We start from the raw sequence: 14,611 nt of genomic DNA, 5'->3' as shown, positions 1-14,611 counted from the left end.
GTGAAGGCGGTTTAGTTCTTCTTCTATTTGATCTATTTTAGAGGCAGAAGCCTCATTAGTAAGGACTGGAATGAGTAAAGCAGACGAGGGGGTAATATTTCTGCACATCTGCATACAGGGAGTGCATGCCTACACATTTGCATGTGTGTGCACGCACACAGTTATAGTATGTGGGTTTGAGTGTGCATCAAATCCTTTGCATGGGGAATCGGCCGTTACAACGCGAGCAGAGCCATGCGTGCCGTTTCCCTGCAAGAGGAACCATGCTTGCCATAACCACGCATATGCGTGGTTAAGGCATTGTGCGGTCTTGATGCTGAGATGGGTGGGCACAGGAAGAGGAAGGATTGGGAGAGGATACAGACTGGTAAGTGGGGCTGGGTTTTGTAGGGGTGAGGGTAGTTTTTAAGGGTTGGGTAGTTGTTAGCGCTCAGGTTTGGGGGGTCAGGGTCGTTTTTAGGGGTCAGGGGGTTGGGGTAGTTTTAGGGCTTGGGGGTTCAGGTAGTTTTTGGTCTCGGGGAGGAGGGTGGTTGGAGCAGTTTTTATGGTTCAAATAGGGTTTGGGATGTTTTTAGAGCTCAGAGGGGTCAGGTAGTTTTAGGGCTCAGGGTGGGGTTGGGGTCGTCTTTAGGGATTGGGGGGTTGGGGAATTTTTAAGGCTCCGGGCGGGTGGCCTCGGATGTGATCTTTACTACAAATTCCTTTACCAGTCATACATTTACCACGAAATTGCATGGTAAAGGCATGCAGGGTAAAGGGATGCAATGCTCAGGCAGCTTATTAGAGGCACGCATGGTTTAGCCATGCGTGCCACTGTAATACATCTCTTTGCATGTGATAAGGATGAAAGGCAGGAGTTAAAATAGTCCATCCGGACTATCATGCTTTCTCTCTGCATCTATTTTGCTCCCGCTCTGTATCTCTATTGTCCTCTCTCTGTGTCCCTGTATCTCTATCTCCCCCTCTCTCGCTCTCTCTTTCTCCCCTTTCTGCCTTTCTAACTTACCACACACACCAACGGTTTTTCCCCGGAGGGTTTAAGCAACAGAGGTTTTGATGCACCTAAAACCTACAACATTCCAAGCAGTAACCACTTGACAGACATGCTAATTGTGCGTGATACATAAAATACTGCATGCCAATGGATAGCTACCTCAAAGCATTGCACAGTGAGCGAGCAGAGGGGTGGAAAAACAAGTGGAGTTAGATTGCAGTATATATAGAGTGAATTCAAAGAGTGGCCATGCACAAGTGTCTTCATCATTCTGTAGAATTGAAGGTAATGCCAGAGACGTGGCTTAATGGACTAATGCACTTGTTCTAGAGGTCTATTTCTATCCTGCAGCTCTCAGGTAGCGGTGTGCAAAGTTCTAGGGAAAACTTCACAACTTCAAGGCGTTCTCAAAATAGTGGGCCAGATGTATCAACATTACATTTTGCGAGTGTATAATAGCGAATTTTACCAATAGGTACTTGCAAATTGCAAGGGTTCCAAAAGGACACCATGTAGCACCCCTAAAATGTGCCGATATGCACATGTGTCTCACATACATGCCCTAAGGACTTGTATGTGAGCCGCATGGCACTTTGAAAAATGCAAAAAAGTAAATTTTTCTAGGAAATCGCAAATTATCACCTATTTGAAGTTGGTAGTAAATTACGATTCCTTAAAGCAATATTTCAATTTGCAATGGCTACTAGAATAGCATTTAGGGGATCGCAAATTGCGATTCTCTAAATGCATGCGCAAAATAGGGAATCGCAAATTTAGCGATTCCTATTTAGCATGTGGGTTTTTTCTTCCCCACATTGCACACTACGATTTTGCGATCGTATTTGCGATCGCAATTTTGCTTGATACATCTGGCCCAGTATGTTTTATTTGTATGAGATTCATGACATGTGCAAATATATGTTGTACATATCCTTATTAAATAAAAAAGTGGCTGTGCGTGAGATTCGTAAGCAAAACCACATAGGCCTTCTTTACAAGTCGCATCCATGCCTGTATTTTCTATGCTCGAAAAGTGCTGTAACTGTGGTAACTCTCTGTGGGGAAGGGGGAGAGAGTCACAGCATTATAAAGTTTGAAGACCACTGGGTAAAAGCTACCTGCATCTTAGAAAATTGTGAACACCTTCTGAAATATTTGCTGTAAAGGGATGTGAAATCTGCAGAAACGATGATACAAAAAAATTATTTTCCTTAGACGGGTGCTACAAACAAAAATATATCAAACGGTATGTGTTCTCCTGGATGCAGTGCTTTGAGATAAATGAAAAGGGTGGAGGAAGGGGCGGTCGTCCCTAAAAAGGGACGTGGCTTAAGAAGCGCAACCAGGAATGTATAATTAAGAGCGTAGTTTATGGAACTTTATTATATAGTCCTGTGATCCACAATGCTTGCCACATGCCCAGTATTTGTGTGTCTGTAATTGCATCCTGACATATCACACTATATATTCTTTCTCTCGTAGAAGCATTGTATGAACAAAACATTTTTTCGTTTTCATTGTAGCAAGCTTTTTTAAATGCTTTTTATGAGGGCTCGAAATGCAAGCTACGTTTACTGAATCTGCCATTGCTTGTTTAAAATTTACTATAACTGCATTTGAATGACTGCCAGTCATTCGTTTCTCTTCTATTTGATTTTTTTTATAGCAGATGCCATTGCAATACTCAGATGAAACTGCAATCTGCATAGATTTGCATCAGTCTCAAAGGTCCAGCACAGCCTGCAACTAGTTAAAGCTGCTACCAAATGCGTATATTGACAGCTCCAATTTCTGCCCGGTATAAATGTGAAATGAATGATTATTTCTTCTATTATCCATTTGAAGATCTTTTCCTTCCATGAAACAAGCATTTACAATGCAACGGTCTCGCCTTTGCAAAAGTTAGAGCTATTGGCATTGTAAATGACAAACTTTTTATTTATGTGTTGGTTTTGGAAACAGATAAATAAAGGTCATTGTCATTTACAATGCCGATAGCTTAATCTCTTGCAAATGCCACACACAAACACACAGACCCACACACACTCACACAGAGCCCCTCACACACACAGAGCGCCACACACACACACACACACACACACACAGCACTACACACAGCGCCACACACACACAGCACCACACACACACACAGAGCCACACACACACTGTCTCTCACACACACACTGTCTCTCACACACACACTGTCTCTCACACACACACACTGTCTCTCACGCACGCACTGTCTCTCACACACACAGTCTCTCACACACACACACTGTCTCTCACACACACACTGTCTCTCACACACACACACACTGTCTCTCACACACACACTGTCTCTCACACACACACTCTCTCACACACACACACCCTGTCTCTCACACACACACTGTCTGTCACACACACAACTCTCAGCTCTTGTCCCCACCCCCCTGTTTCTACCCTGCCCCATCTCCAGCCTTGCCCCTTCCCCAGATCTCTTGCTGCCCGGTGCCAGCCTGCTCCACCTTGCTTCACTGCCAGCCCACTCTCCCGCAGCACAGTCAGGCCGCCCTCGCTGCGAGCAACGGGGGGCCGCAGCCCAGACATGAATAAAAGACATGAATAAAAGCCCCCACCCAACACCTCTCCTCCAATGCGAGATGCAAAAGTGAGGGGAGGGACTGAGGGAAATCGCACATACTCTTAAGAGAGGGCATTGAGGAGCTGGACATCCGCGAAGGGGGGAGGGAGAGGAAGAGTCCACGCAGGAGGGCATGTATGGAACCCTTTTTTTTAAAAAAAATGCTCGGGTCATGTGAGCTGCAGGTAGAGTAAAGTCTGCCCGGGAGGGGAGAGGGCGGAGTCGGGATGTTGGTTGCTGACACCTCGCCAAGAAAGCAGCAGTAAGAGAGAGGGCATTGAGGCACTGGACACCCGCGGGGGGAGGGAGGAGGAGAGAGTCCACGCAGGAGGGCATGTATGGAACCCCTAAACAAGGCAGAACCTCTCCTAGGCTCTTGCAATGAAATCGCAATTTAAAACAGCGGTGGCGGCAGGGACACTTGCTGTGAAGGCGACGGCTACGACCACCTTGTGAGAGTCTGTCGGGCAAGTACGGGCAGCGACAGCGCTTGGGGACTGAGCGCGTTGCCAGGCCACAGGGCAGAGAAGGATTCACATAAGCTGGCAGAGTCTCAACAAATAAGGCGCACAAGGCGGTAAAGGACTGTCCCGCACTGCAGGAGAAGTAAAAGTGGTGAGGGGCGGAGGGGCCTAGTTGCTGCCCACTCATAGATCTGCAGCCCCATAAAGCTGTGAGGGCCCAACCCAACTGTTACACAGGCACGTGCAGTGCCGGCACCAGAGGCTTGACTGCACTGCTGGGCTGCAGTGCACGGGAAGGGACGCACAACTGCACCAAAGGGGAAAATCTTTCAAAAAGGAAGCCATACACAGCGGCGGAGACACATCCCCGCATTGGGGGCAGCTGTGCAGGCAGCGACAGATGACTGGGACCTGCTGGAGCCATCTTGCGGACCAAGGGCAGCGCAGCCATGATTGGGGGCTTGCGGGCGTGCGCTTAGACATCCACGTCACCTAACCTAGATCCCGGCCTAAACGCCCATACACCCATCACTACGGGGGCAGCAGTACCAGAGAGGGACTTACTGGCTTGGAGCACTTTCCCGATGTAACCTCCTCTTCCATACAGGAGGCGAGAAAGCAACAAGCGTTTGCCATGTCTGTAAGCCCCATCATTTAACGAATGGGGGGCGTTTTTTTCTTTCTCCCCTCTTCTCCATTGCCTGGAATGTAAACAATGGGCGTGTTTTTGACTGTTGTTGTTACATTTCAGCCAATGGAGAAGAATGAGAAAGAAACGAAAAAACAAGCCCCTCAATCCGAAAAAGACGGGGCTTAGATGGAAAAAATGACATCACTAAATCCTCTTCTCCAATGGCTGGCCGCCGTATAGGAAGCCAGCCAATGGAGAAGAGGGGCAGAGTTTACCCTCGCTACTAAGAAACATAAAATCTCGCCAGCGAGACTGCGCATGTGCGCAGCCTACGCTAGCCGAGACCTAAAAATGAGGAATGTGTGCATAGAATAAAAGCTGAAATCGTCGTGACAGTGCTTTGAGCTGTCTAAAAAAGTACTCCAGGGTTGCACCTCGACATTCAAGTGATATATTTACATATGGGGAGGACCGGACCCAGCACTTAGGATGCTGGATTACGCAAAGTAGAAATCTCACCGCGACTAATGGGATCTTAACTTTGATGTGTTTTATCTGCCTCCTCACCGGGATCTCTTAAGATGTTTTAAAAGTTCCAATTGCAGCTCATTCCAAAAATGTCTAATGAACCCTTGTAGGCCCCTCCAGCTTGCATGTACAATATGACGTGATTGCTACAAGCCTAAAGAAATCAGTGTATAACACCGATAACTGTAACTGGCCTTTACGCAATAATTAGGGCAAGGTGATACTGCACACGAAACCGCTGATGTCATATTATCAACCCATGAAGGAACATTTATGCCTGTTCGCAGCTGGTTTAGGTTTGTTAAAGTTCTGCTCAGTTTTATGAATTGAAATAGTCAGCCAAATGTTTAAATGATGACAAATTACATTGCTCTATGTTCAATGAGAAAAAAAGAAAACATACATTCTAAAAAACAGCACATTTAAGTACTATGCAAGTAAAATAATGACAGGTGAAACTTGTGTTAGGTACTTATTGAATCCTTTTTTTACCACGCAATAGTGAACATTTAAGAGGCCAGATAGGGAAAACAGGAATGTGATGCGCGAATCAGATAAAAAAAAGTAATAAACAACTACTTGGAAAAACAAGTCACAGAGAAAAGAGAGTTGATGAGCTTATTATTTATTTTTTTCTTACGCAGCCACTTTTCTCTAAGGACTCCCACTTTATTTTTATTTTTTCGTGGAGTCATCCTTACAAAGCGCGGTTAATTGAGGCCAACCTAAAGGTTTGGGACAATTGAATGCCTGTATTTCAGAACATAATCAAACAATTTCCAGAAATGCGAGATACAGTTATCCCCCCATAGATTCTGTTCTTCTTAGCCAATTATCGTCCTTGAACCTTGATCGATTTTATCCTGCATAATTTTGTCATTACTTGTGGCTCACTTGCATTCATCTCGCGTTGACTATTAACCCCTGCACTTCCACAGTAACTAGAAATAAGCAGGGGCGGCTTCTCCATGTGGGCGGAGGAACGTCGCCCCACTGCTTTCTCGCAGTGCGAGAAGCAAAAACATAAAATGGTATTATGAATACCATTTATGTTTCTGCTTCTCGGCTGGAGGGCAGTGCTGCTGCAGGGCAGGGGAGGAGTGGCTTGCCCACTGTTGTGGGAGCCGACTGTTTGGTCGGCCCCAGGGCCGTCAAAACTAGTCATACGCACTCACTCGTGCATGGAGGAAGCGGCCTCCCCATAGATGCCTGTGCGGTAGGCGTTGCAGCCAATAACAACGCTGCCATTGCAGCGTTGTGATTGGTTTAGGGGAGGAGAGGTAGACTGCCTGCTTCCTGGGAATCGGAGCAGGGAGAGAAGGAAACACAACGAGGGACTAGAGGCGAAGGTACGTTTTACATTTTTTTTTATTAACCCCCTCTTCCCCCCTTCCTGCGTGAATCTCCCCAGGACCCCACTAGCAAGTCATGCCGGCCGCGACTCGAAATAAGCCCAACCAGAACTAGTTTTGGTCTTGTATTGTTGCTCAATTTTTAAAGGTTTCTGCTTTTACTGTGACCTGAAATTCTCTCTTAATCTTTCCAGCTGAATTACTCACTGCTTGTTCCTCTTTCTCACAGCTCGGAAGTCCAAGAAGCTGGGGAAGTTAAAAGGTGTACATGAAGAACAGCAGCAGCATCATCCACAGCAACAAGCACCTCCTCAAAGCCCTGAAGAAGGAACAATATGCATTTCTTCTCCAAAAGAGCCCTCTGTACCTATGAACACATCTCTCGTTCCTCTTCTACCTGGTGTTCCACCAGGGCTTAATCCGGCTCCATCACTTATTCTTGGAAGCATTGAGCCAGATATTGTGTATGCAGGGTATGACAATTCAAAGCCAGACACAGCAGAGCACCTGCTTTCCAGTTTGAACCGGCTTGCTGGCAAGCAGATGATTCAAGTTGTTAAATGGGCAAAATTACTTCCAGGTAGGAGAGCATTTTAAGGGTGTTTGTATCTTCAAACAGTGTTACTTGCTTTAAGATTAAAAAACATGTTAGAAACGTCACCAAAGACTAACATTGACAGAAGTCTTTAGGGCTTTAAAAATGCACATATTCCTGCAGCGCCCTGGTGTTTTTGATCATGCTTATATAGTTATATTGAAGATCTCTGCTTTCCCTTTCCTCTGTGCTCTCATCTCATTAATAAAATACAACCCACTAATATTATGTCTGGTTATGCTTTCCCAGTTTTAACTTCGTTTTTCCAATCAATATTTTTTTGTGATGCACAAAGACAAATATATCTTTATTCTGCCACTACTATGTATGGCCATAAAAGCACTGAGTAAAATCTATTTTACCTTATCCAATCTAAAAATAAAAGCATTTAAAATAAATAGACCATTTCAGAAGTTTTTTTTAGAAAGAACAGACATGATGGCAAAACCCATCCAATCAATAATTAAAGTTCATATGTCCTTCTTAATGTAATAAATGGCAGCAGCAACGAAGCTAAGAACAACATTACAAATTTCAGCAACCATCGTCCAATGAACAATTACAGTGCATACGCTCTTCTTAATGTAATAACAGCAACAGTGAAGCTAAGAACAGAATTGCAAATTTCAGCAGAAGATAGACTTTGCAGGTAGGTTAACTCCTCTTTATATGATGTAACTTACTTATTTGAGAGGATTGGGCACAGAAAGCGCAAGCTGAGTAAATCATACAGTGTTCAAAAGAGCATAAGGTGTAGCACAGATTGGACAGTAACGGTGTCAAAAGGACAGCATGAGAGAGATGTATGCCACTGACCTCCTATGGGCAACGCCATAAGGTAATGAACTGTATCCAGTCTCAACCTAGTGAGATAGAATCTATACCCTGGAATAGTTATCCAGTTTAAATAGGGCTCCATGCATGTAGATGTAAACATTTGCATGTAGCTAATAACAGAGGACATATCCAGAGATCTCTCAAGTCTCGTTTAATCTCTGTAGGATTCATAAGCCCCAATCTCTTTAGATTTAGCAACAATACTTTCAGGTCTATCAAAATTGGGAATGTGACCCAGGCAGTTTGAAATATTTTTTTAATATTAGCCATCCATGGGATAGCTGTCATGTTGTCTAGACTTAAGCAATCAGCGTGCATCTTTCTTGAAAATTGTGCCTTAGGTTTATACCATATCTTTAACCATAAAATAGGGGTAGCCATTCTGACTTGATCTTCCATGAATCCTAATCCCAGTTCCATGTGTGCAATGAGACTCACAGCAGTTTTAGGGATAGCCAAAACTCCGCACAGAAAACAGTTTTTGTCTACCTGAAGTTTACCTGTGGCCACATAGCCCGAAACTCCTGCTCCATAAGTTCTCACTGATAAGCATTTACTTTTATAGAGCTGGACCATCTCCTGAACCGGCCTTTGGCCCTGCCTTTTAGAAAATCTGAATATAGCATCGTCGGCTGCCCCTATTTTTTGCACTCTAGTCATTAGCGTATCCCATCGCCAATTTGCATTCAGTAAAATACTTAAATAATTAAAAGTAGATGTTAATAGGTCTACCCCCTATAAAAAACGTTTTTGATTTGGAGTTTTTGGGACCGAATGACACAAAGATGGACTTTTGATGGTTCACATTAAGCTTAAGTCTAAGCATAAAATCATTAAAACCATTTAAAAGCTTTTGAAGGCCATTAGCTGTCCGAGCTAAAAGGAGAGCATCCACTACATACAGCAATACCGGGATTGCCTGGGTGCCAATTCTTGAGACGGTTTTGCTTCATGATCTTAATGCTGTATCTAAAGAATGTATATAAAATAGGAAAAGGAAGGAAGCTAATATGTGACCCTGCCTAACTCCTCCAGCAACCTTTATTGGTTTGTACACTCCTAAGTCAGTGAATAATGCAGTTGTGGAGTCCCAGTGTAAACATTTTAAATTTACAGTTTTTATAAAGTGCATCACTCATCCCAACAGGATATCACGGCACTAGCATCGCTCACTAGCATTTCTTGAGGCATACATTAGTGCTGGCACTAGCAACATTTTGCCCTAAACAGCCATGTTTTTATCTTTTCCAGAATCCCAGATGATCTTTGATGAGACGTAGGTCTAAAGATAGTTTGTTCCACTGTACAGCTGCCTGATTTGAAAATGAGCTGCCTCCTGCGATAACGTTTTTTATTCACCTAATTTTTGCTAATGCAAGATTACGGGATCTCAGCTCAGGTGAAGGCGAATAAAATTCTACTCTGTCTTGCAGAGTCGAATTTCTTATGATGTCTAATAGGAGGAGATCATTTCCCGCCTGTTCCATCAGAACCCAAAACAAATCCCTGTCTACAAGGTCAAAGGCACAGGAGAGGTCCATAAAGGCCATATGCAAGGCCCCTCTCCTGCCCTTGAATTATTACCCAGGGTAAGTGTGAGATTAAGGGCCTGCTCTACGGTTCCTAAGCATGGTCGGAAACCATATAGGGCTGGACAAGAAAGAATTGACATCTGCCTAGGTCTCCAATTTGCCAAGAATAACACACCCTAAAATCTTCACTGTCGAGTCTATCAGCAAGATTGGGCGGTAACAAGTAGGTGAATTCCGATCAACTTTCTTTTTAAATGTGTACTATTATAGATTCTATCCACAAGTCAATCAGGCCGCCCTTCACTGCAGCCCTCAACACATTTGTAACCAATGGGGTCTAAAGTTCTACATTTAGTTTAAACAGGTCCACTGGTACCACATTACGGCAGAGAGGTTTCCTATTTGTGGCACTCATAATTACTTTAGTTACAGAAACTAAATCTACATGGTCAGCTATCCAGTTTTTATTTATAGAGTTGAAGTCAAACTCATTTTCCTTAGCATCCAATCCCCCCCTTTATCTGGACTGACAACAAGAGAATAGTGGTCAACCCAGTTTTGTTCAGGAATGTGACAGTCAGTCTCTATAGATGTCCAATAAAAGACTAGGTTAACTATATCTCAAAAAATTCTTTTTTCTTTCAGCTGTGCCAGTTTATTTGAGTCCCCCCATTCATTCTTTAAGTGCTGCAGTACACTCAGGGCTAAACCATGAGTAAAGAGTTCTCTCTTTAGGTGGTTTCTTTGAAACAAGTCCACTGGATTTGGCTCTAAAAATCCCTGTAAAGCTGTTGTGCACATTAGAGACGCAGACCAAGATCTCGTTAGGGTTCGCAATGACCATTAAAACATTTTTGGATCAATAGAATAGCTAACAGAGGGTATTGTCTTGCCAAGTGTATTTTGCTGGAAAAAATATTACATTTTAAAAAGGCAGGGCTATGGTCACTGTGTGGAAGTGAGCAAAAACTCGAAGCCAACAAGTTACTGTACTAGGTCCCTCGATAACAGGACAAAATCGTACTAGTCTGATCCCTTCCTGTAAGTATGGGTAAGTTTACTTTGTCTTTTCCCTGGATATCGGAAAAAAATACTTAATTGTGCGATAAGACCAGCTGATTTACGGCTACACTACAGTTCAAGTGTACAAAGTGACCAATATCGTCGCCTTGGTGGCATTAGTGAATCCACATGTGCAGTCCCCATCATACAAACATTTGGAAATGTTGAAATCACCCGCCCATATGATTGATGTGTACGTTTTTCCACCAGTCTACTTAATCTGACACTCGGTTCCCCAACTCATCATTAATGCCTATTGGGTGTGCTGTGAAAAAATTAAAAAAAAACTTTTGGCCCATAAAGATTTAAAATTAGATAGCATGGCATTGATGCTAAAATTCTGACTTCCAAGTTTCCGATGGTACATGCCTCAAAAAAGGCTAGGCCCCACTTTCCTCTTCCATTAACAGATGGAGTTGCATCAGTATAGTAAGATGTTTACCCATTGATGGCTATAGTATCAAAGGCCCAAGTCTCTTGGCTACAAATGAAATCCAATTTACCAACAAAAATCAACCAATCCTCATTTTGGAGTTTGTGGCAAATCCCCACAATGTTCCAAGATAAACGTTTCATGCCTTGCTGATCCCCCCCATCTATTCTCGGCAAATGGGTATTTGCTCCAGGCCAATTTAGTGGACAAGTGTTTTGATCATGGGTATTTGCCCCCCGGGTCTGGTGAAATGAATGCCCTGTAGTTTCCCCTTTAAAGAGTCAATCGTTGTCCTCCGTACCAGACAAGGGCATAATCCTTTTCCTAAGGGGTAAGAAAAAGTTGGGTTGAAATCTATTGCAATTATGATTTGAACCCCTGGCCCAATTTTCCCTTGGAGTGTCTGGTTCTAAAGGCCCATAAAAAAAAGTGACATTATCTTCATGGGGCTAGATTTCAGCATGCCATCTCTTGCTTGGGCCAAAATGTCCACCGCAAGCTTAAGTTCACGAACATTTATAATAACAGTGTCTGGTTTATAATTCCTTTCTAAAGATCCAGTGCCTCCAACTCGCCGTATAAATAGAATCTCATTATTTAGAACCCAATGGCAGTTTACTGAACGATTTAACCCAAAGTAGAACCTTGTTCCGAAGTGAACATGTTGATTCCGAGGAGCCTATGGGCAACCAAGTTACATTTGCCAATATAATAACATAAAGGACATTTGAGGCCCCCAAATAGGTCTAGTTCTGTGTAAGTGGAAGGTGCAAGATAGTGTGTATTTTTTTATATAAATTCAGAAATGTTTGTATGTGGATTCTGATAGCACTGACGAGGACAACAACAAAGTCCAAGTGTGCCTTTCTAATGATGAGATTCATTATCATTAGACATTTTTACATTTCAAATATTGGTTGCAAAGGTTATAACTGACTTAGAATTGGGAGCTGTATTTCTGAATTCATGATGCAAGGCATTGTTTAAGGAAGTGTTGGGAGAATATGCACAGTTAATACCTTTAATCATTATTTAGATGGATGCTTGTAGACGTGAAGCTCAGTGTGATGGATAATGTTAATTTTATTCTCCAGGATTTCGAAATTTGCCACTTGAGGACCAAATCACTCTAATACAGTACTCCTGGATGTGTCTGTCATCATTTTCTCTGAGCTGGAGGTCGTACAAGCAGACGAACAGCCAGTTCCTGTACTTTGCTCCAGATTTGGTCTTCAATGAGTAAGTATCTAGTAATTGACCTCGCAGAGGGGATTCAGTGTAACACTCAAAGTGTGGCATTTGGAGCAGTTTAGTGGCTAAGTGGGTATGAAAATCGCAGTAGACATCTCAGCTTTGGTTTCATAACTAGAAATATTTATGCAAATAAAATCTGTGGGCCGCACTTAGAGTTTGGCTAGCGATCAGAGGTGTATGGTGTGGGGGTAATTTAGATTTTTTTCTATTTGATTCTGTGAGGCGTTCTCCGGTGGTCGTGAACAGAAAAAAAGTAAATGATACCATCTGCTCTGAATAGGGTGGATGGTCTGATGTACCTACACCAATGTCCCTTAGTCCATCGAGCAGTTGTGTAGGGTTTCCATTGGCAGAGCCTATGAGAGCACTGCCCCCGAAAATATGACAGTCTGCTAGACTCTAAATAGAGCCGACACATAGTCATTTTGGCAGACCACGTACTCCTCCACGTTTGCAGCAGAGTACCCTGTCCACCGACACTGAGTGAGGCCCATTGTCTTTTAATTTTTTTATGTTACCACGTTTTGAAAGTGCTTATGATGACTGACTGAACTGAATCTGTATAACACTCTACGACATACAAGCCTTTTGGTGATGGTGACCTAAAGGGCACTTTCAAAGTGTTGGTCCTTGAGGATTCATCTAATGTGGCTACAGTATCTGTGGAAATCTTGGTGTTAAAGAGCAGAATTTTCCACAAAGAAGCAGCATGCACTGAAAGCTGTTGTTTCACTGTTGATGACAATTTAAAGTGAGTAACTACTAGATGGAATCTATCACGGTGCACATGCAGGGATATAGCAGTGGCAAGAAGGCATGCGAATGTTAAGCAACCTTGAAAAGGATCTTGTTCTTCAGTGAAAGACAGACAGGTTTGTAGATCCAGGGAGATCTCAGGTATTTTCCTAAACTGAGGATGTCGGCTCCACTGATGTTGGTGAAACCTATTCCAAAGAGACACGTGGTTCAATCTGGGTGTATTGTTCCTGTGATTATATGTGGCACCACCTGTATTCTTGCACCTCTTTATCAAATTGTTGTGGGTGGCTATTGTTCTTGTTATTGCTTTTATTTCACTGAAACCAATAAAAAGGTCTTTAAGAAAGAAGGTTTTAGAGTGCAACTAGGATCTACAATTTCTCTTAAATAGGGTGGCCCCATTTAAAAACCCTTGTGTTGTATATTTCCCTTGCATTCTAGTTTCTGGTTTCTGGTTTCTTAAAGCATAAATGAAGATGGTTCATAGGTTTGATTGAGACTTAACATTCTAATGTAGAGCTACCTGCCATCATAATAGAATTAATATGCAACCAGAAGTCAAAGCCCTCTAACAATATCATAAAGGGTATCTAGATGGCCACTCACCATTATGGGTGATAATATTAGACTCATGTGGCACATCATATGAGTTGGATGCTCTTAGGGTAAAAAGATACAAGTATAACTAGCTATGTCGTGCCGCCTAACTAAGAATTAAACCACTTCAATGTAATCGGTGTGACATCCAGCACTCAGGGCAGAGGGTGATTAATAAAACATGGTATGCAGCATTAAAGGCCATCAGTACGTCTAGCATCACCAATTTTTTTTTTTTGGAAAACCTTTATTGATACTTCAACCAGTTACAAGTATGGGCCTACAACCACCAGGGCTGGCCGCTAATCAATATCATTGCAACCAAGCAATTAGAACTAGACATGGCCCCCCGGGAGGCGAATACAGTATGACTACAATTAAAACTGGCAGCATGGCATACTATACGAATAACAGGATAATAAAGGTTCCATTTTATAATATAAGATAGAAGGATCAGGTGTCATACAATATCACAGAGGTGCATAAAGGGCGAGCAAACCAGTAGGAGATCCACATTTAAGTCGATATTATTCAAAACCATGGCGCTGAGGATTACGAATCAGGATAAACAAGCATACAATTAATGTTCGCGCTAGTGGAGCGCCCCCCCCCCCCGATGGTACTGAAGTACCGTGAAAGTATAGGCACAGGTAAAAGGACGACAGTTGACAAAAGAATAGACCCACTACGCTGACCCGAAAAAGAGGAAACAAAAGAAAAGGCAAAGAAAGATAAGAAAAAAAGAAAAGGCAATAGAAACAAATAATAAAAACAAACCCCCCCACCCTGCATCCCTGCAGATGACTACGGCCTACCCCCCTAGCAGCGTGCCTGTCTCCCCGTAAATGAACCCGAAATATAGAAGAGCAAAGGGAAAGAAAGAAAAGAGAAAGAAAGAAGAGACTAAAACCCTACCCAAAAGGAAGTAATGGAGGAGGGCTATGTCCAAC

General features: G+C 43.0%; 1 protein-coding gene across 4 annotated transcripts in view; it reads left to right on the top strand.

Moving 5' to 3' along the window:
- The window catches only part of NR3C2 (nuclear receptor subfamily 3 group C member 2), an 892,575-nt gene that overhangs the window by 787,766 nt on the left and 90,198 nt on the right, over positions 1 to 14,611 (top strand). For all 4 annotated transcript variants that reach the window (XM_086962278.1, XM_086962276.1, XM_086962277.1 and 1 more), the window contains exons 5-6: positions 6,822 to 7,172; positions 12,146 to 12,290. In XM_086962278.1, coding sequence (XP_086818404.1) covers positions 6,822 to 7,172; positions 12,146 to 12,290 — 496 coding nt within the window. The remainder of the gene's footprint in view (positions 1 to 6,821; positions 7,173 to 12,145; positions 12,291 to 14,611) is intronic.

The sequence above is a fragment of the Lissotriton vulgaris genome, chromosome 3_1 (genome assembly GCF_964263255.1).
Source record: "Lissotriton vulgaris chromosome 3_1, aLisVul1.2, whole genome shotgun sequence".
Taxonomy (NCBI): Eukaryota; Metazoa; Chordata; class Amphibia; order Caudata; family Salamandridae; genus Lissotriton; species Lissotriton vulgaris.
Note: the sequence above shows the minus strand (reverse complement) of the source record. Positions and strands in the feature narration are given on the sequence as shown.